Here is a 22,806-nt window from a genome sequence, read left to right on the forward strand (position 1 = left end):
TGAGTATTTGAAGATTACCCATATTTGATATTAATTAACTAAAGCTACATATCTAAAAAATAGTGTAGGCAAAATCACCCCTAAAGAACAGAGATAAAATATAATGCACATGGTAGCAGACATGTCAAAGAGCAAGACAAGAAAACTGGGATTGAATCACATGGTAGAATAACTTAAAATATCATCCCCCAAAAAAAGGAAAATAAGTGTGTACTGTAGGCATATATTGACATGTAGAAATAACAAACCCAAATCTGATTGAAGACTACATATAAAAATGGAGAAAACCTAAGAAGTAACTGAGGGACCAATTGATCCAGAACTCCAAACAGCATAGAGCTTACAATACAAATGGAAAAAGACTCGCATGTAGAACAGGTAAAGGACAGAAAACTGACAAGATGTGTAAAAGAATAAAAATGGCAATATCTCAGAACAAAACAACAACAACAAAAGGAATATAGCATGGCAGATACCCCACCAGTTGAGAAAAAGATCTAACTGTAAACAAACAGCAGTGTCTCACCCTAGAAGTCCCTGAGAGGCATCACATAAGAATCCCTAAGTATAGGTGGAACACCAAAGAAGGGAAGTAGATGGTGAACATTATGCATGGAAGAGTAGATAGGGTAAAATGTAGCTAAAAAACTAGGTAGGAGCAAAAGGGGATAAGATTAAGAGAGATTCGTACAACATGAAACCAAGAAGAAAATCTGCCTAGTGGTTAGCTAAAGCAAAAAGAATTAATGTATATTAAGCCAATGGTGTGGCTTGCAAGTACCCAATCTCAAAAAGAGACAAAAAAGATCATCAAGAACAAAATATCACAAAAGAATATACTGTGAAATGCATATAAAACAAAAAACTGAGATAGGGCAAGCAGATTCTGCAGTAGAGGCTTGGAATACTCGGTTCAGTTATTAAAGGAGAACGGTGAGTAATCCTGGGAGCAGATAGAGTGGACCTCAACCTACTCAAACAAAATTAAGGATAAGATGAATAAAGTAGAAATTAACAAAATGAATGGTAAGAAATGAACAGACATTCGTTAAGCCTAAGGTAACAAAATAATTAACTTAATTAATGATAATTCTCAAGTAGAACTACAAGTAAACTGAAAATAACACTTATGTTAAGCCTAATCAAACAGGCTCTAAAATAAAAATTGTTGTCTAGCAATAAGTATAATAACAAAACAGAAATAAATGTGAATTTATAGAAGAGTGTATTTATAGAAGCTATGTATAAGATATGATGTATGGAAGAAAAACAATATAGTTAAACAAATGATTGATATCCCAGTCAGATGAATTACAAGTAATAACAATATAGTTAAACAAATGATTGATATCTCAGTCAGATGAATTACAAGTAATTCTAAGACAACAAAGATCCTACTATCAGTAGTACAGGAGAAAGGATATAACTGTGCTTAATTTCTAAGCTAAACTGAGCTATGAGTATTGACTAAACCAGTGATGGCAAACCTATGATGCATGTCAAAAGTGACATGCTGCTGCTTTTTTGTTGACATGCCTAAATTGACATTTCTATCATCAAAAGTTAAACAAAAACTATAAAGTATGAAAAATGATCAAATCAAGAGATGTTTTTAATTTCATTGAATTAAGCAGGAAATGATTATATATATATTTTTTTTGTAAATAAACATTTAATTTTCTCTATTTGATAGCTATTTAACTACATATTACTATGGCTGGATTTAAATTGAAATAAATTAGCATTATAAGTAGTATAAAATTAAGAATTTCGGCTAGCAACTCTGAATTACATGAGTGTATTCATAAATCAGATGTAGCAACTTTGACTTCATTGTCTTTAGTCAATCCGTAGAATCGTTTTACACAAGCATTTTGATTTAATGAGTCAAATTAATCATTATTCATCAGTGTTGCATAGTGGTATGTCTAATTATTTATTAAGTGTTTGCTGCTGTTACTTATTAAGTGTTATTAATATTATTGTGTTGGAGAATATTAACTGTCATATCATTGAAACTAATTAGGCCTAATGTTAATTTATCATTTTACTTGTTCTAACATTCATTTGTTACATTAACTATTTGTGTTAACGATTCTGAATTACCACTGTTTTTTAATATTTCAACCTTATCATAATGGCAGAATTAATAAACAAAAAAATAAAACTGTCACAGAAAGAAAGCAGAAGGAGTTTGAAAGATTGGTGGACTGAAAAATATGGCATTATTGATACGAATAAAGAGGGTCTTGCACCCTGTGTACTGAAATAGTTGTAAGCAGAACTTAGAATGTGAAAAAGCATTTCTGGTGGCTTCTAGAAAAAAGCAAGCAAGAACATAAAGAATATAAATTGCAAATGTGAGACAACTTACTTAAATTTGTAAGCAGGCCTTGAAATGTATTATTTGCAAGCTTCAGTATTTCACATACTGTCGTCCAGCACTGAAACTCACTTGGTGATGGAGACTTCGTTAAGGAAGCTTTTGAAAAATGTGCATTATTTTTATTTGATGACTTTCAAAATAAAGCAGCTATTATTCAGCATATTAATGATTTACCAATTAGTAGAAATACTGTTAAAAAAAAGACTTAAATGCATGTGATTTATTTTCTATTTGTCTCGATGAGACCACTGAAACTACATCATCAGCTCGATTAGTTATTATTGTTAGATATTTCAGTTGCAATGCAATATATGAGGAATTACTTAAGTTAGAAAATACAATAGGAGTAGATACATGTGAGGTTATTAAAATGCTTCGTGATAAACAGATAGATATGTCAAAGTGTCAGTTATGACAGATGTTGCCCCAAGTATGGTTGGACGAAATGTTGGATTTGTGAAACATTTTACAGAAACTGTTGGTCATATGCTTGTATGCTTTCACTGTGTTATACATCAAGAGGTATTGTGTAAAAAGGTAGGTTTAAAAAAAGTTAATGATATAATAGCAGTTGTGACAAAAATAGTCAATTTGATAGCTTCCTGGGCCTTTGCATAAACAAGAATTTATGTCACTGTTAAATGAAGTTGATTCATTTTATAATAGATTATTTATGTATAATAATGTGTGATGATTAAGTCAAGGAAAAGTACTTGAAAAGTTTTTGTGGAATGCTTAAATGAAATCAGGCTGTTTTTAGGTACAAAAAATATAAAACAGTTTCCTCACTTAACTGATGTGGCTTGGCTCAGTAGACTTACATTTTTCATTGATCTGTCATTACATCTGAATGAACTCAATATTATATTACAAGGTCTTGAAAGCAAGCTCAACATTTTTAAATGTGACTTGGAAAGTAGAAGTTATAAGTACTTTCATAGATTGAAAAACATTTTGATGAAATGAAGCGCCAAGACAAAGATGACTTGGAACAAGCTCGAGAACAATTTGTTGAAATTTTAAATGCTATAACTGAGCAGTTTTCAACAAGATTTGTGCAGTTCAGAGAGTTAGAAGGAACAATACATTTTATAAAATTTCCTGATAAACTTGTTTTTGCAAATTTGAAATTAGATTTGTTTGAATGGTTAGATTTAAATGACTTTGAAATGCAGTTAGCAGAGTTCCAATCCAGCTATAGTTAGATCAGAAGTTTAACGATCTTAGATCTTAGTTAGATCTCAAGTTGCAAATTAGAAACACATGAACAAGACTGTTTGCAGGGATCTGTGAATAATAATTCTGAAAATGAAATTCTGAAAGTGCAGAACTTCATCCTGAAAACTTTTAACACTCTAAAAAGACTTGCCAAAGCTATAGTGACAATTTTTTCCATCAACTTACTCCTGCAAAACTTTGTTCTAAACCTTGAAAAACATCAAAACATACAAGAAAAACTGATTGGTTGATGATGTCAGTGCTTCTTGTGTAGCATTAAAATGTACAAATTACACTTCTGCTATAAAAGAGATTTCTTCAACAGTACAGCAACAAAGAAGTCACTAAATAGCAGGTAAAACTGTAGTTTTTATTTTAAAATATTTTATTGTAATTTATTTTTATCTTTTCTGTATTGTTCAAATGAGATAGAAGAGACAGTTTTATCATTATAACTACTATGTTCCTTTGATAACAATGATTGTATATGTATGTGACGTGCCACTCAAATAAGATCACAATATTTTTTATTTTTGACACCCAGAGTTGGAAAGATTTACCATCACTGGGCTAAATTAACAAAACTTAAAATCATAAAACTCAAATACCCACAAATAATAATAATAATACTAAAAGTATTTGAAAACAATATAAAATCTGATCTTTCCAAAAACAGTGGACTGTATGTCAAAATGTGTGGCCTTATGAACATCAACTCCTTGGATGATCAATCTCCTGATGAAGTATAGCTGAAAATCACATCACATTATATTCTGATCTGAGCCCAGTGTAAATGTGCAAATAAAGCATATAACTTCTGAAGTAATAACATAAAATTCACAAGGAAAAATGAATAACCAAGCCCAATGTATTGGCAGAAACAAACAAAAAAAAAAGTTTCTGTAATGAAGTAATTAGTTCCACAACCAGGTAGAAATATAAAATAATTCCACTTTGGAAAAACTCAAGTTGCAAATTTCACTATTATATAATAGAGAGTAAACTTAGTGAGAGAAATTAATACAAACATCCATGAAAATTAAAACACTTGAAGAAAGCACTAAACGTTAGAACATGAGTACTGCCTAAATGAAGTGATAGGTTGGTAGAATTGAATAGATGGAGTCACATATCAAGAAAGTATGTCACACTCTTATTCGTGGAAGGTTGTTGCACAATGATTTGCATACGAGATGCATCAGAATAAGTCTTGTAGCACATGCAAAAAATTTTAAGCACATTCAAGCACACTTTTTTAAATAAGTGAAAAAGTGAGTTAAGTGATAAGATATAATAGATGAATACACATTAAAATGCTTGTATTCTAGTAATTACTTTTAATTTTAACTAACATAAAATATATTAAAATGCTTAATTTTGCATTACTGCACTAATGACTAACCTAATTGCTCTTGTTCACCCAAAAGACCACTTGCTCTCCTCCCCCCACCCCTAGAGAAGCATGCCTCACACTTTGGGAAATTGCTGAGTTAATCTATAAAACTATTTAAGAAGGAAAGATTTTTGCTTACATATTGTTCAATACCAACTGATCATGAGATGTCTGTGTCACACTCCTAAGCACAGATCGACGCCTCTCATATAGTGTCTAAAAATACAACATCTGATCAAAAACTCAACAGCAATCACAAGTCTATTTTTATTGATCTTCTGTTGTTCATATTTTAAATTTTTGTAATGTAAATCAAGATATGAGCATAAAGTTTTTGTTTATTTTATCAGTACTGTACTAAGATCATTTTTTGTAATGTGTCATTTTTAAACATTACCTTACAACTTTTGTATGGCATGTAATCTTTGAAGTTTGATTTTCTTTCTTTACACTAACTTAAATTAGAATATATTATTGTAATTTTTCTTTTAATACTTTTTTAAAAATTATACAAAATTATATATATAATTATACACAAATAAGTATAACTAAAGTGGATTTTTTTTGGGTGTAAACTGCATGTAGTTAAAACAGATAAATACTCTTCTGTTATGTGTGAAACAGTCCCTGTAATTGGCCAACAACCTTAACATTGATAAAATGAAAGCATTATAAGGAATGATTTTAACCATTTGGAGCTCACATGGTTTCTAATGACAACTATACATCAAATACTACTCAAGTTAGAGAAAAACAAACACCATGCAAAATTAAATTAGTTTATAAGGTGTTTTCTGTCTTCTAAAAAGTACTGAATGAAATATATTCCATTAACAAAACTAAATCTGACATACCTCTAGCACTTTTGGCTTTAATTTGGTTGTTTGGATAAGTGTAGAAAATACTGTTGTGGAAAGAGCTGTGGCTTGGTCCAATGTTAACACTACACTGAAATATAGAACGTTTTTAATGAGAGTATGCTACTACTGGTATAACAAGTATTTACCATATCTCAATTTGAATAAAATGACTGGGCATGACATCAAGAAACCAAATACAAGTACCACAAAATGAAATCCAAAAACAAACAAACAGCTAGCATCAAGCATAAAAGCACTTTTAATAATTTTATCAACTACAAATTAATAATTTACTAATCTAGCACATCTTGGCAGACACTGTTTCTTACTAAGAGCTTACAAGTTTAACCTTCTTTTAACTCGAATGTGTCACTCACAAAATCATCAATTTTATTCTCACAGTGGAAATACAAGTTGCATGAAACTTAAGTACAAACTTTATAAACATCTAATTTCCACTTTAAAAATTTTCATACACTTAATAACTTAATATAGTATTTCCTTTGTTATTTGGTCTGTTACACTTACAAAAGTTTGTTGTAAAACTTAACATTGAAAAGTATCCATTAAAAAACATTTCCTTTCTTTACAAAATTTGAATTAAAGGAAATAGTACTAAAACCACTAATAGCAAAGAAAAATCATGTGAGAACAACACATGAATCATTATATTTTTCACATATGCTAGTTTCTTAGTAAATATAAACCTACACTTTTGGATGACTAAAAGAATTATTAAAAACCAATTAATGTATTGTCTACACATATCTTGAGGCTGCACAGAAATAAAAGTTGGAAAAGTGTTGAAACTTTTGTGCATGATACTAAATACATATTACACAGTAATATCAAATATTAAAATACCATTGAGTAAAAAAAAACTTTATGTAGTTAAAATTATGCTTTAAAATTTTTTGATATTTCATATACACATGCACTCAACACCTGAAAGGCCACAATAGGTTAAATAAATTTAACTAAAACACAAAAGTTGTAAAAGATTGTTAATGATACGTGGCAATAAAGAGAAACTGAAAATTCCATGTAGAATTGTGAGTCTTAAAATAACATTCTTTTATTTCTGTAACTCCCCATCTATATTACCACTAACACCTCAGTATTTTTGTTCACATTAGGTTCTAGTACAAACTACTGTTTTATATTCTCCTATTTAACTGTTTTTATACTTAACATATGTTCATAAAAGAGCAGTTTTTTTGTTTTTTTTTAGCTTACCCTGCCTGAAATGTGGTGTCTAGGGGAAGTTTGTAATGCCGTAGCATGGCCATGAAATCTTTGCATTCCTGTTGGACTCTTGTAAAGGCCAAGGCAATCTCATCAAAATATATATTTTCACACAAACAACAAAAACACTTCTCCTTTACACTAAGTGGACAGGAATTATCCTAAAAAATTCAGAGGCAGTAATTTTTCAGAGAATATTGTGAATTATTTATATATTATTGTCAAATCTGTTCATTAAAGTATCATATAGTAATAACAAACCAAGAACTAAAACTTAATTTAATAAAAAAAACTGTATAAACACAACAGACTAAGCAAGAATGACTAACCAGTTATTAAGCCTCAACAAGAAGCAAAACCCTATACAATGATCAGCATACCAAGTTTACAATGGTTTAAATAAGATGATATCAAGGTACTTTTATTATTTTATATTCATAGTAATGACTTTTTGATGCCTTTCATTTTATTCAAATTTATATCAATGCCTTCCCACCTTTAAGGATTTTTTTTCTCTTAACAATTAAGGATATGACAGTTATGAGTTTTGTTATAAATTAACAAAATTACATTTTCAACCTCAGTAGTGATGTCGAGAAGACCCACTTTTAGAGAAAAATGTATATGTAATAATGGCTTGTTTGGGTTGAGAAAACTTTTTTACGTAGAGGAGCAAACAATGTTTCGATCTTCTTCGGTCATCGTCAGGTTCAAGAAAAAATTTTCTCAACCCAAACGAGCCATTTTTACATATATAATTTTCAACCTCACTTCTGCCCTTCATGGATTCCTTATGTCAAATGGTTTTATGCAAAAGCTTAGTTGCTCATAACATGTCTTTTGCAATAGTTATTAAATTTGACACTTAACTGTTTTCCAGCTAAATCAATAATACGTATCTGCAAAAGTTTCAGGGTCAGGAGACATACAGAAATTTTCTTGAGTATATTTTCTACAGTGTTTCTTACACAGCACATATGGACTATGGCAGAATTCTTTAAAATTATAATAATAAATCTTATATTTTCAACATTTTCTATCATGTCTTTACCAGTAATGCAGAGCTTTGTGGAGAACTTATGATTTCTAATTTTTCACTGTTTATGTATTTTCCTATTTGCTTACTAGCAAATCATATCAAATATTCATATTAAATTAAGACATGAAAAATTTATTTTGGTGTAATTCTTTTCCAAAATATGTACGTTTTTAATCTAACTAAAACAGTAAAAGCTAAGGCATCCCAGTATATTTTGTATGCTGTAATTTATATGTAGAATAAGTACACAACTGCACTGCAGAGTTAAGCCTATTAAAGTCAGTTTATGAATTTCAATTATAAAAATCAAAGTTCAGATACTCTTGCATGTTTTTTTTCACAGAAAAGTCTGTAGTTATTGAAAACATTTCTATTTAAAATTTATTTTTATTGTTCTTAACATAACATTCTGAAGAATAATATAATTAAAATGTTCCTGATTAATTAAAATAAATTCCTACTTATATTTAAATATTACCAAAAAACAAATTGTGAATTACATCAGTGTAAGTAACTTTCTGGAAAATTATATGACAACTGCATCCACAACTTTTACAGTTTTTTATATTTATAGTTCATCAAGTATATACACATATTGTAAATGTTGTGCTCCAATATTTAATACTTAAAGGTGATACTGAATATCATTATATATATGAATATATATAATTACAAACACTTTGATATGTTTAATACTATATTTCACATTTCCCAACTTCATATCACATATATTCAAGGGTGTCAAAAATGTTTTTGTGCTATTCCTACTTTAATAGGCAGGAGAAATGTAACAACAAAAACTGAAATTGTGTTACACCAACTTTTTTTTTTTTTTTCACTAATGACAAAATTACAATATACAAGGAAAGGTTATGAACTTGTCCAGGTTATGAACTGTGGGTGGATACTATGAAAATAACACAAAAATCCTAACTTTCACACAATTTATTTACATTACCTCACCAAAAGATTTGTACAAGTTATAAGTTGTCAATACATATATACTTAAAATATGGTATATAATGTGCAATGGTCAGGGCGATTTTGTAGGAAATGGCAGCAGCTAAAGTAGTGGTAGTAGGAATGTTTTCTGTTACCCACTTTCAACACCCAGCTCTTAATGCCTTTCCACAGTGTTTCACATGATTAATTAATATATTATCATTGGTTGCAAAAGTGTCTAACAGTTGAAAGGTCACTGGTCAAAGTAGGAAGTTAGTTTACTAAACAAAATGGCTCTTCATACCAGTCTTATTGGTGGCTGTTGAAGTAGAAGCTTTAGCTGAGTTAATGTATTATTCCAACAGTGGCAATCACTCTAATCCCTTGCATTCCTCCATAAGGAGTACATACACACACTCCAAGATGTGTAAAACATTCGTGTGCCCTCTCCAACACTGTATGTTGAGTTATAATAAATTTAAGTTTCTTCCAGTGCAAGGACATAGCACCAACTATGAATGTGTGTGTGTTTATATACATATACATAGACACATACAGAGTGCTTCTTAAAGTTGTGTACACCCATGTATAATACGATGATGAAATTTTTCATTGTTTGGAATTAGAATTCTTAATCAAAATGCACGAGAAGTGGGAGTACAAGAAGTTCCTCCACATTACATTCCACTTCAAGCACTATAGTTATATGTGTGTATGTATGTGTGTCTATTGCAAACATATAAATATTTATATTCAAGGCAATGATTTCTTCCATACTATAAAGTACTACAAACCTAACAGCTAAATGTAATAAAATTTCCTATAGTATGCAATACAGATGTATAGTTTCTGGGCAGGTTATATAATCTACATAAAGTGAAGTAAAAACAACCACATGGAGTTCTGATATCCAAAATTTCTTATTTTTTCTGTTAAACCTAGGCAAAAAAACAACAGTTTTGAACTAGCAGTCCAAGTTACTTTACCCACATGTAACTATTTCATCTTGTATTTATAAAACTGCATCAAATAACTATTCTAATATCAGTAAAAAATAATCATTTGAATTAGTTTTATTAAATATGAAACTGAATTGGACATTTCAATTTACAAATCAATAATTTAGTCATTCATATATGTTTGCACATCAGGAGTTTGAGCTTGAACAGAGCCAATAAAGAAAGATTTGTTAAAAAAATATTTCAGTTTCATTACAAAGTCATACCACAAACAAATGATCTATGAATTTCACTTTGCCAGCACAGGCATTACATTCTAGAAAAATTGTTATCTTACAATAACCAATAAATAGTGTTTTGTTCATACAACCTGATAATCTTTGGTATCTTCACTGAAAAAAGTATGCTGTTGGAATAGTAATATCTTCTTATTAGAAACCAGAAATGTGTTATGTACAGAAAGAACTCACATTACTTGAAGTTTACTTACACTAAAAAAACATTGATAATGTTACTTATAGATTGTGCTCATGCTAGCACACAAGTCTTATTTCTTGGTTAATATACTATGCAAAAAGTTACTTTGTACAAATTTAAAATATACTATTAGATTGGACTTTTACCTTTTCAAACTCTGCCCATCCTATCAATACAAGTCCAACAGCCATTCTCTGGAATGCTGACTTAGAGTTTAAGTGGAAAAGTAAAAGTTTTGCAAAGCACTCAATAGGGGACTCCATTTCTGGGGTATACACCATACCTGGCATAGGTTTGGTGATAAAGCAGGACAGTAATCCAAGGAATCTACAGTAAAACAGTACTCTATGCTTTAAAAAAATGAAACATTTCAACTTTACATACAGATTAAACAAGAGAAAAACTCTTATTAAAGGATCCAAGTACAGAAAACAGTATGAATGTAGGACTCTGAGTTTATAACTATATTTTGTTAAGTTGTCAATACAAAATATAAATGGAACTGTAGTTACAAAGCTAGATTAAAAAAATAATATACTTATATTGCACTGCATAGCAAGCCAAAATTATTTAATGGTAAAAGATAACAGACTGAAAGGTACTGCATGGAAAGGAATTTCAATAACAAATACTGATTTAATATACTAAAAAAATAATTGACATTGCTATTACATGAAAAGGCATATGTATACATCATAAGCTCAATACGTGAATCATCCGATTATATTTATTGAAAATACAAGTTTACATACAGGCAATTTACTTGAAGTTACCTTGCTGCAATGTGCCTGGCCCTCATAACACACTTATCACGTTCCAATGGGCTGTCACTAAGAGATTCTACTCCACCTAGATAATACTGCTCTGGCCCATCTTTTATATGAGCTTCTGAACTACTTGGCTTTCTTCCCTTACCATGACTTTTCTCCTAAAACAAGAATATTTTCAATAAGCAAGTGACACATGCATTTACCTAGAGAACAGTAGATGCAAATACAAAGGTAAAAGATATATAATAGAGCAAATGAAATATGATAAGTAAAAAAAACAACAACAAAAAACAGAAAGCCATCAGTATTTTGATTATCTATACTTTTTTATATTAAAAATTTCTGCAGCAGAAAATGCTTGAAACAAAAAATTACTTCAATAAGTAATGACACAGAAAGAGAAAACACATACTTGGAATAATAGATTAAGCAAACAGAAATATTTTTATAGTTTGAAGCATACTGATATGAAGTGCTAAATTACTGATGTATTGCCACGACTGTATAGTAAAGTAGCTTACTCATAATAATACTGAAGCAAATAGAGGGTTACAATGCTCAACTTACTTTAAAAATCTGAAGATCAAGGCCATATCCACCTACAACAGCAGTTATAGAACATATTACTTAGCTAACTTATGTGGTTACTCTTGTTGCATGCTAGCACTATTTTTGCTATTTTTCTTACTCATATGCAAGTGAATGAGTACTTTCTCAAAAATTATCTGGCTTGCTTGTCGTGCTTGTCTTAGGGTTCTGTCCTAGGCAGATGTATTTTGCTGCTCTAGGTACAATATTAAAATGTGTTATTCATTTTGTGTAGGTTAACTAAATGATATAGTACTAAAATTAAATGTACTATGTGTTGCAACATGCACACTTATTATTATGTGCAAATCAAATAGTAAATTTCACTTTGAAATTTGCATTAGAAATCAAACATGTTTCTTAGTACAATTTTTACACAAAAAGGATACAATTTTCATTTAAAAATTCACTTTTCCCACATGTTATTTTTCAATTTAACTTGATGGACTGTAATCATTGTCATATTTTATGACCACCATCTGAAGTACAACCCATTACTGTGTAATCAGTCTAATGATGCTTTGAATGATTTTATCAGCCAGTACTTGTAGTAGATAATTTGAAATATTTTATCCAAGACAGTGGTCATCAGCCTCCATCATTTGTACTTTCCTTAAATGTTCTTTCATTACCACAACAAACATACTGAAAAACACTAAAAAACTTGAAAAAAATTGCTTGTCTGAAAAGTCTAAAGTTTCTCAGAAAAGAAGACAGTGCTGCACTAGACACTATATAACACAGTAGCTTTAAGTCAAACACATCTTTCCACTACTTACTTTCAGACTTAATCACAAGCTCATTTTATTTTTAACTGATTTCTTCCATAGATGTTATTTTAGTTCTTTCAATTTTTTAAAAGTTTCTCAATGATCAGATTAAACTTTTCTTGCCATTCATATAATTATATCACAAAATTCTTGACTGAGAAGTCTGCAGCAGGAAGTATATAATACATCTTTAACTAAATAGTTATATGTTCTATTTTAGTTAGGTAGAAACTTTAACTTTTTTTAGTTAGAGTAAACCTCTTAGCAGTAATAATTGTTTCATGTCATTGCTAATATAATTTAGAAATTGTGCAGGATATTTTCGATCAATGGCATTACCATTATTCATTCAGCCATTGGCAACAAGTTTTTACTATGTATTTTTCTTTGTACTGTTTAAACGTTCAATAACTTCTTACCTGACAAAAACACACTAGTATTCCTGGTTTCTCACTGTTAACAATCTGTTTAATTATCATTTTTCTAACTTTTTTTTTTGACATCTTTATAATTCTTTCATTCAAACATAAATGAACCAGACTGTATTTTGGGCATTTACAGGAAGCTCATAGCAATACAAGGCTGAGTTAAAATCACAAACTATACAAAAAATGGGAATATATGCCTGTCACAGACAGTTGTTTTTTTTTAACCCTATTGCCACAGGTATCCTTTATTGCACATCACAGGTTTTGGAGAGTTAAATTCAAATTTTAACTAAATTTAATTTACATTATATCAGTTAGAATAACAAAATCACAATTAATAATCCATACTATAAGAGCATATAGTTTTAAGTTTTTAATCTTAAAAGGCAATATTTTCAAAAATACTAAATTTTCCCTTGTGTGAGAAATGTCGCATTTTCTCTAAGTATCCCCTCTTCTTTATTTTCACCACCCTTCCAATAGGTATGCTTGCTATAATATCCCTATTTTTTACATTTTAGTTACTTTTATAAATAAAGAATAACAATGAAAAACAAGAAATAAAGGACTTACCTAGGTCTACCTTTTTTGTTGTTCTTGTTGGTTTTTTTTTGCCATTGACTGGCAATAACACTTAACCCTACTTTTTTTATACTAATGGTAATAATGTTCTAAATATTTTTTTATTTAATTAAATAATGCACCACAAAACATAAAAATAATAACATGCAAAAAGCAGACAGTTTCTCCTAACTACCAATTTTTATGGCTCTCTATGTCACAAGAAAAGTTACAAATTCATCCAAGCTAGTAGGTGTCTTTCCTGTGGAAGCAAAGCTTGTACTAACAGAGAAATTAACAATGTAATACGTAATCCAGAATTAAACATATGAGAAAACTATTAACAAATCCTGTGGCAAGACGGACCTGATTTTGTATTCGATAGCTCTGTAACCAAACAAGATTAAATGATATAAAAATTGTGGTTTGTCTGCACAATGACAACTTTATAATGAGTAATTTATGTTTAATTTTATAGTTCATGGGGTGGGTGGATGAAACAAAGGAAAAATGTCCTGTAAGTCACACTAGGGGAAATTTAGGATTTTTTTTTAAATGCTGGCCTTATATAATTAAGAACTTGAAACTTGCATACTATTAAAATATGGATTATCAGTTATGATTTTATGATATACTAATTGGTATAATGTAAACAAAAAGTAGTTTAATAAACTTTTGAATGTAAGACACCAAAACTTTGTGACATGTGCAGTAAATAATGCCTGGGCAGAAACAGTTCAAAGAATAGAGAAATTTTATGAACTTGTAAATAACAATAAAATGTATCAAATACACAGTAATTTTTTATTGAATGATCAGATATAAGCTTTATAAGAGAAACAGGAAATATGCACTATTCTGTAGAGTAAATAATTTCCTTGAATAACAACACTACTGAAAGAAATATTTACTAATATTCTTTATAACATTAAACTTATATCAAATGTTACCTTAATTTTATTTTTTATCTCCAACCAAGTGGTTATCACAGCAGGATTGATAGCTAATTGTGCAGGCTGCATCACCATACACAACCAACCACTTAGGAAAGGACAAGCTGCAGTAAGAAGACTTCCCAGTGGTGCTCTAGTAACAACTTGCTTCCATGCCTGATAATAAACAAATAGTAGTAAAATTCACAAAATGGATTTTATTGTGTGGTGTAACATTTCCTATACTCACTACTATAGTTTGAAGTTCTACAAATACTATTTCTTTAAATCTGTGCTTTAAAAAGTAATTGTAATTTTTGGCAAATTATAAACTTTTTAATATGTTTTTAAAATCATATGTAATTCTAATGAAGAATAATGTTTATAGGCTTGTGATTTGGAGATATTCCCAATATTTCCTAAAAATAAAAACAGAATTTATAAAACCACAAAATGTAAAAATACAGTTGTTCATTCAAAACCTAAAGTTAAACAAGTTTACAAATATCAACAATGAAACCTAAATCATTTAGCTGTAGACCTCTTAGCACAAATAACTGCTTTACATCATCTCTGATATCATCCAGAAAGTGTGCAGGATCTTCAAATTTAAATCCTTTCCCAAGCTGTTTTTCAGCACAAACACCTTTTTGAGTGAAATGGATATGTGCAAATAATTTTTCAAACCAAGTTACCAAGTTTTTAAAAGTTTGCAATTTTTACTCACATAAGAATATACCCATACAACTACAAGGATTAAAATAAATGGTCCATTATATTAAAAACAGCAGTCTAACAAAGAGGTACAGTGATTAAACCAATACTGTTTCAGCAGCAATTAGAGTAAAATATTAGGAAATATCTGGTTAGCAAAACTATAAGAGGTTTAGCAAAGAACAAAATTAACAGTGAAAGTACTGTAATTTCATAATACAGTTGAAACTCTTTAGTCTGGCACCATTGGGACCTGACAAGTGTTGGATTACAGAAAATGCAAACCATAAAATTTGCTCCCTAAGAACCCTTTATGTAAACATGTGTCTTATCCCTAGGTTTGCCAAATTGCTCTACATTCTCATTGCTAGGTCACAAAAGATAGAATAAAGCTTAAAACAGAAAACAATACAAGTATTGTATTATTATTAATGCTGCTAGATATAGTTTTTGTTTTAAGAAACGTAAACCTTAACATTGAAAAACTGTACCATACTTTCATTTATAGCTGTACGATACCATTGAAACCTAACCATATGTGATTATAGTACAGTATGATAAAGCTTGAAAGAAAAGAAGAACAAACAAAAAATTTACTTTTAATATTGCCATACATCCACTTCCAATGTATTATACAAAACTGTTAAGGGTAGCACAGATTACATTAGAAGTACATCACAGTCAGCAATTGCCTGCAGATCAGGATTGCCTGTAACAGGCACCTGTACATCAAAGGCAGAGGAGGGGTGGGGTGTGGATTATTTAAACTAGACTGTTTCTCAGTAGTCTTCTTAACAATCTTCTTGAACCACTGTCAAAGTAGTTTGCTTCATGTACTTTGGTTTTTCTTTAATTAATTTTGTTTGAATAAAATAAACAGACATAATTTCTTGAGCTGTTACAATAATCTTTTTGGTCCAATCCTACAATTACATTTCTAGTCATCTGGATACATTCATCAATAAAAAATCTTTCTTCAATTTCTTCATGATCTTCTTGTTTCTTCTTGCCTTCCTATACCAGTTCCACAATCTCTTTATCAGAGGCGATAAACAACAGGCACTTCATCATCATCATTCACCTATCCCTCCAGACTTTCTTCTGTTGTATCTTTGGTTACTTCAAAACACTTTGAGTCTGTCATACTCTTAGCACACTTTACCAATTTTCAGATCAGTGTTTTTTTCACTGAAAACTTCTTTTAATCCAGTGAAATTCGGTTCTTTATCTTCCTATTCCTGAAACATTAAGCTTGCCCACAGTTTGTGTCAACTACTATATAGTGTATTGTTATCAACTTCATCCCAAGCAGAAGCAAGTTACCATGTTGCATTCCAGAAAGAAGCAGATGACCACACTACATCCCAGACAGAAGCAAGTGAGTGACCATACTTCATTCTTTATGTTAAATTCCATCATGAAAGTTGCAACAGGCTTCCCATTATTCACTGACTCAAGCTAATGGCGCATGAACTCCAATCTGTATTTACATTTCAGCGAACGTAATATGTCCTGGTCTCGGGACTGAACTAAAGAGATGCAGTTATGAGGGGGTTTACAGCCCAATAACATTATCTTTTATTAAAAGTTCTGGTTTGAGGTAGGATGAATAATTATTTAAAAGAAAAATTATTTTACAATTTGGATCAAGGCCAACAGAGTTGCAGGATGTTCTAGCTTCCCATAAAAAGTAATTTTCAAATAATTCAGGACATAATTGCATTGTTATCCACACTTTTGTTACCTCGATAGACAACTGGAAAAATTCTCATCCCTCTAAAAGGCCCTTAGGTGCACACTCTTAACAATTACCATAAGCTTGCACATATGTGTGCCAGCTGCAATACTGTAGCCAAGAATTGTTGGTTGGTTGGATGATTTAGTGTTTTATGGCACAAAGCAGCTAGGCTATCTGCACCAAATGACTGGTAAAAAGGTAAATGTATGAAAATACATAGAAGGAAATAAAGGTAAAACAAAACAGCATTGAAAAACATAAGCAGCATAAAACCAATGTTGACATCTAGTCTACAATGTTAAGAGAGAAACCAGAGTAAAAGAAGTTGTAAAAGACTTTCTGTAGCATAATGGTAATTATCATAACCCACCAGGAAGACTAACAGGCAAGTACAAGAACTATTGTCAGTCACCTGAAGTTGGCCTTTCTAGTCCTGGTTCTGGGTTATGTGTCATTACAGCCATTATCAAAGAGTAAAGTAATAAAAGTGTTTTAAAAGACATGCAGCAAAATTGTAATAATAACTTGCCAAATGTCTGGTAAAAAGGTAAAAGTAAATGTATGAAAATACATAGAAGGAAATGAAGGTAAAACAAAACAGCATTGAAAAACATAAGCAGCATAAAACCAATGTTGACATCTAGTCTACAATGTTAAGAGAGAAACCAGAGTAAAAGAAGTTGTAAAAGACTTTCTGTAGCATAATGGTAATTATCATAACCCACCAGGAAGACTAACAGGCAAGTACAAGAACTATTGTCAGTCACCTGAAGTTGGCCTTTCTAGTCCTGGTTCTGGGTTATGTGTCATTACAGCCATTATCAAAGAGTAAAGTAATAAAAGTGTTTTAAAAGACATGCAGCAAAATTGTAATAATAACTTGCCAAATGTCTGGTAAAAAGGTAAAAGTAAATGTATGAAAATACATAGAAGGAAATGAAGGTAAAACAAAACAGCATTGAAAAACATAAGTAGCATAAAACCAATGTTGACATCCAGTCTACAATGTTAAGAGTGAAACTACAGAAAGAGAATTTAAAGAGGACTTTCTGTAGCATAATGGTAATTATCATAACCCACCAGGAAGACTAACAGTTAAGTACAAGAACTATTGTCAGTCACCTGAAGTTGGCCTTTCTAGTCCTGGTTCTGGGTTATGTGTCATTATAGCCATTATCAAAGGGTAAAGTAATAAAAGTGTTTTAAAAGACATGCAGCAAAACTGTAATAATAACTCACCAGGATGACTAAAGGGTAGTTCAAACAGCAGTGTTGGTCACCTGAAGTTGGGCTTTCCTGGTGTCGAGTTATTTAATGTTATGGCCATTTTCTAATTTCAAATTGAACTAGAGAGATTGTCACTCTTAAATGGGAACCACAATAAAAAAGGTTTAATGAAGAAATATAAAACACTTAAATGACATTAAAAAGATTAATGGCTGTTAAAAACTAAAAACTTTATCAAGATGGACAGTGTTACCATCACCAATAACATTGTCTCATGTTATGGACAAACCTTGGGACAGAACATGTTTAAAATAGTGCCGTTGTTGAGAGTTGTAAAGATGGCAAGAAAGTAAAATATGGTTTGTAGTGATTTGAGTGTTACACAAACTACACATTGGTGCATCAGTTCCAGATAAAAGAAAATGATGAGTTAAAAAATTGTGACCAATGCGTAGCCTAGTGAGAACAACTTCCTCCTTCCGAACTTTTACGGAAGCTAGATGGCCAAAGTTCAATTTTGGGTTTGATTTGAAAAGTTTGTTGTCACGTTGCTCACTCCAAGTGGACTGCCAGCTGGCACGGAGCCGAGCCTTGAAGACAACACCATAGTCCATGTACAGAATAGGCATAGGAGTGATGGTGCTGAAGCAGACATATTTAACTGCCATGTCTGCAAGCTCGTTCCCGCGAATACCAACGTGGCCTGGTATCCAGAAAAACTGGATTGAAGTAGCTGCTAATGAGAAATGGGCCAGTCGGTTTCGAATATCAGCGAGAATAGGATGTGAGCTAACGTGTAGCGATTTCAAGGCAAGTATAGAACTAAGCAAATCAGTATAAATAGTGCAGTTGGAGTACTGCTCAGCTGCAATATGATCCAGGGCAAGAGATATGGCATACAGTTCAGCAGTGAACACAGAAGCTGTAGAAGGGATTCTGTGCACAACTACTGACCCATAGCAAACCATAGCAGAGCCCAATGAATTACCTGATTTGGAACCATCTGTATAAATGGGAACTGAATGATTGTTTGAAAGATATTCATTGAATAAAAGACAGTACTTCCAATCTGTAGTATCTGCCTTTTTTAGGTGACTGAAAGAAAGGTCACATTTGGGGGCTGTAATAAGCTATGGTGGGATGGGCCAACCTGTGGAATCTGCAATGTTATCCAAGGACAGACCCAATTCATCCTATTAGCCGGATCGGACGAAGGCCAAAGCGGAGCAATGACAGATTGTCTGTTCTGAAAAAGTACTGCCCACCGACGAAGGAAAACACATTTCCAGGTGGGATGCTTTGGTAAGGAATGAAGTTTCGAAGTATATTGTAAAGATAGTTGCAAACGGCGAAGGTGTAGAGAAGGTTCATGAGATTCAATGTATATACTTTGAACTGGAGAAGTACGGAAAGCCCCAGTGCAGAGTCGAAGTCCTTGGTGATGAATGGGGTCCAGCATCTTTAAGGCCGAGGGTCTGGCAGAGCCATACACCATTGATCCATAATCGAGTTTCGATCTAATAAGAGCACGATATACCTTTAACATTGAACAGCGATCTGCCCCCAACTGGTAGAAGAGAGAACACGGAGGATGTTCAGTGCTCTTGTGCATTTGACCCGAAGCTGCTTTAACTGTGGTATAGAGGTCAGTTTACGATCAAAGATAAGCCCCAAGAACTTGGTCTCCGGGACCACTGGCAGTAAAACTTCACCGATATGAAGTTCAGGATCAGGGTGAATACCCTGTCGACGGCAAAAGTGCATGCATACAGTTTTGAGAGAGAGAAATTAAAGCCGTTCAGCCAGAGTCCACTTCCATTACACAATTGAGGGCGGTTTGTAGTTGTCGCTCAATATATCTCATGTTTGACGACTGACATGAGATGTGAAAGTCGTCGACATACAGCCCATTCGCAACAGTGAGAGGGAGTTGTTCAGTGATGGCATTTATCTTTATACTGAAGAGTGTAACACTCAATACACAACCTTGAGGGACTCCAAGTTCCTGTACAAAAGAACGGGAAAGTGTCGAACCCACACGAACTTGGAATCTCCTGTCCATTAAAATTTTTTTAATAAACATGGGTAGATGGCCACGTAACCCATATGTATGGAGGTCTCGCAAAACGCCATACCTCCATGTTGTGTCGTAAGCCTTCTCTATGTCAAAGAATATTGATACAAGATGTTGGCAGTTGAGAAAAGCTTCTCTGATAGATGTTTCAAGACGAATTGGGTGGTCTGTGGTGGAGTGCTGTCAACAAAACCCACACTGGGTGGGCGAGAGGAGGTTGTTTGATTCAAGGAACCAAACAAGACGAGCATTAACCATCCTTTCTAATGTCTTACAGAGACAGCTCGTCAAAGCAATTGGACGATAGTTTGAAGGAATCTTGGGATCTTTCCCTGGCTTAGAGAAAGGTAAAATAATAGCCTGGTGCCAGGCATCAGGAAAACATTCTCCTGCCAGATCCGGTTGAAAACAATCAGAAGGACATCAAGAGAAGCAGGAGATAGATGGTGCAGCATATCATAATGAATATCATCAGGTCCAACAGATGTATTGGCAGACCAATGAAGGGCCATTTTTAGTTCCACCAGGGTAAAGGGACAATTATAGTCAAAGAAACAGTCAGTTCGAAAGGAAAGAGGTGATCGCTCTGCCCGAGTCTTGATGGCCAGGAAGGTGGAGGAACAAGCAGAAGTGCTAGATACCCGGCAAAAGCTTTCACCTAGAGGGTTAGCGATGTTCCAAACATCAGTCACCTCCTGACCATCAGAGAGTAAGATCGAGAGGGGAACAGAATTGTAGTGCTCATTAACCTTTCAAATCCTGTCCCATATGATCTTGGAACTGGTGGTAGAAGATATGCTGGTTGTGAACTTAATCCAAGATTCCTTCTGGCTTTGATGTCTTACCCACCTAGCGTGCACGGCCCGTTGGAAAGCATCCCGGTTTGAAAGTGTGGGATATCTACGAAAAGTATCCCAGGCCTGCTTTTGAGCCTTCCGTGCTAAGTGGCAAGCAGGATTCCACCACGGACGAGGATATCGTGGAAAACGTGTCGAGGTTTTAGGAATACACTGAGCAGCTGCATGTGTAATACAGTCAGTTACCGCTGCTACACAGTCGTCTATTGATGGCTGATTTATGATGGCAGGATCAAGTTCTGCGAGAGCAGTAAAAGTGAACCAGTCTGCCTGATCCAGCTTCCACCGGGGCACGCGGGTAGGGTGGCATCGACCACGGCCAGTCTCTCTCAAAAGGATCCGAAAATGATCACTGCCTAGTGGATTACTGTCAACCCTCCATGAAAAATGGGAGAATAATGAAGGGGAGCAAACTGAGAGATCAATAGCGGTAAAGGACTGACTAGGTGCATGAAAGTAAGTGGAAGAACCAGTATTGAAAAGAGAAAGATTGTGATCAGAGAGCATCCGCTCTACAGATCGGCCCCTCCCATCAATAATAGCACTTCCCCAGAGGGGATGATGTCCATTAAAATCCCCTAGGATTAGAAATGGAGATGGCAATTGTTCAACGAGAGCATCAAGATCTGATTGATCATATGTCTCTCCAGGGGACAGGTAGAGAGAACAAACAGTGATGGTATGACACAAGGAAACACGGATGGCTACAGCCTCCAAGGGTGTGTTGAGTGACAAAGACAGGGTAGGCACGTGTTGATCAACCAACAGTGCCACCCCTCCATGTACTCGACCATCACACAACCTGTCATTTCTGTACAGAGAAAACTGCCAAATGGAGACAGTATCAGCAGGTTTTTAGAAATGTTTCTCGTAAAGAAAGACAAACAGGATGGTAGGAAGCAATCAGCGTTTTGATATCATCCAGATTAGAACATAAACCTCAACAATTCCATTGTATCAAGGTGGCCATTTTTAAGAACGGGTAGGTGAAGTGGCTGAAGAACCCTTCGGTTTACGACCACGTCTTTTTTTCTTTACTGTCTTTAGTCGGAGGAGGTCTATCAACCTCCATGGATCCTGCTCTGGGTCGGGTGGGCAGGTTTTTGTTATTGGAAGGGGAATCCAGTGACTGAGGACGTGAACAAATAATTGTTTTGTCTCTTGTGGTGGGAAAAAAAGATGTATTAGAAGAAATGCCTGTATTTGAAACTGAAGGACGTGGATCTTGAGGTTTGTTGGAAGGTATGGGAGGAACAGAGATGGGTGTGGAAGTCGATTCATCAACCTTTTTAACCACGGAGGTCAAAAGGTTTTTCATTCGTTTTGAAAACGATTCTCTTGGAGGCACAGAGAGATCTGTCTGCACTCCCACTGTAGTTGTGGAATGAAGTGCAGCAGCATATGTCTGAGATGGAGTTGTGGACAGCAATTTCCGAGCCTCAGGATAACTAATGTTATGTGTCGTTTTCAAATGCTGCACCTCTTTTTTCCTCCAACCATTTTGGGCAAGAATGAAAGTAAGAGGGGTGAGAACCATTGCAGTTTATGCAATGTGGGTTCATGCCACAGTCATAGGCATCGTGGTCCTTGCCTCCACAACGAGCACATGTCAGGGAACCACGACAAGA

The 22,806-nt window shown here is 33.1% G+C and overlaps 1 protein-coding gene across 1 annotated transcript in view; it reads right to left on the reverse strand.

Moving 5' to 3' along the window:
• Hel89B (histone acetyltransferase 1) overlaps positions 1-22,806 on the reverse strand; it is a 119,354-nt gene that overhangs the window by 40,170 nt on the left and 56,378 nt on the right. The window contains exons 16-21 of the mRNA XM_076468556.1: positions 14,587-14,745; positions 11,293-11,447; positions 10,666-10,846; positions 7,094-7,263; positions 5,852-5,945; positions 5,137-5,213 (exon numbers count right to left, since the gene is read on the reverse strand). Of these exons, the coding sequence (XP_076324671.1) occupies positions 5,137-5,213; positions 5,852-5,945; positions 7,094-7,263; positions 10,666-10,846; positions 11,293-11,447; positions 14,587-14,745 (836 nt within the window). The remainder of the gene's footprint in view (positions 1-5,136; positions 5,214-5,851; positions 5,946-7,093; positions 7,264-10,665; positions 10,847-11,292; positions 11,448-14,586; positions 14,746-22,806) is intronic.

Source organism: Tachypleus tridentatus, chromosome 11 (assembly GCF_004210375.1).
Source record: "Tachypleus tridentatus isolate NWPU-2018 chromosome 11, ASM421037v1, whole genome shotgun sequence".
Classification (NCBI taxonomy): Eukaryota; Metazoa; Arthropoda; class Merostomata; order Xiphosura; family Limulidae; genus Tachypleus; species Tachypleus tridentatus.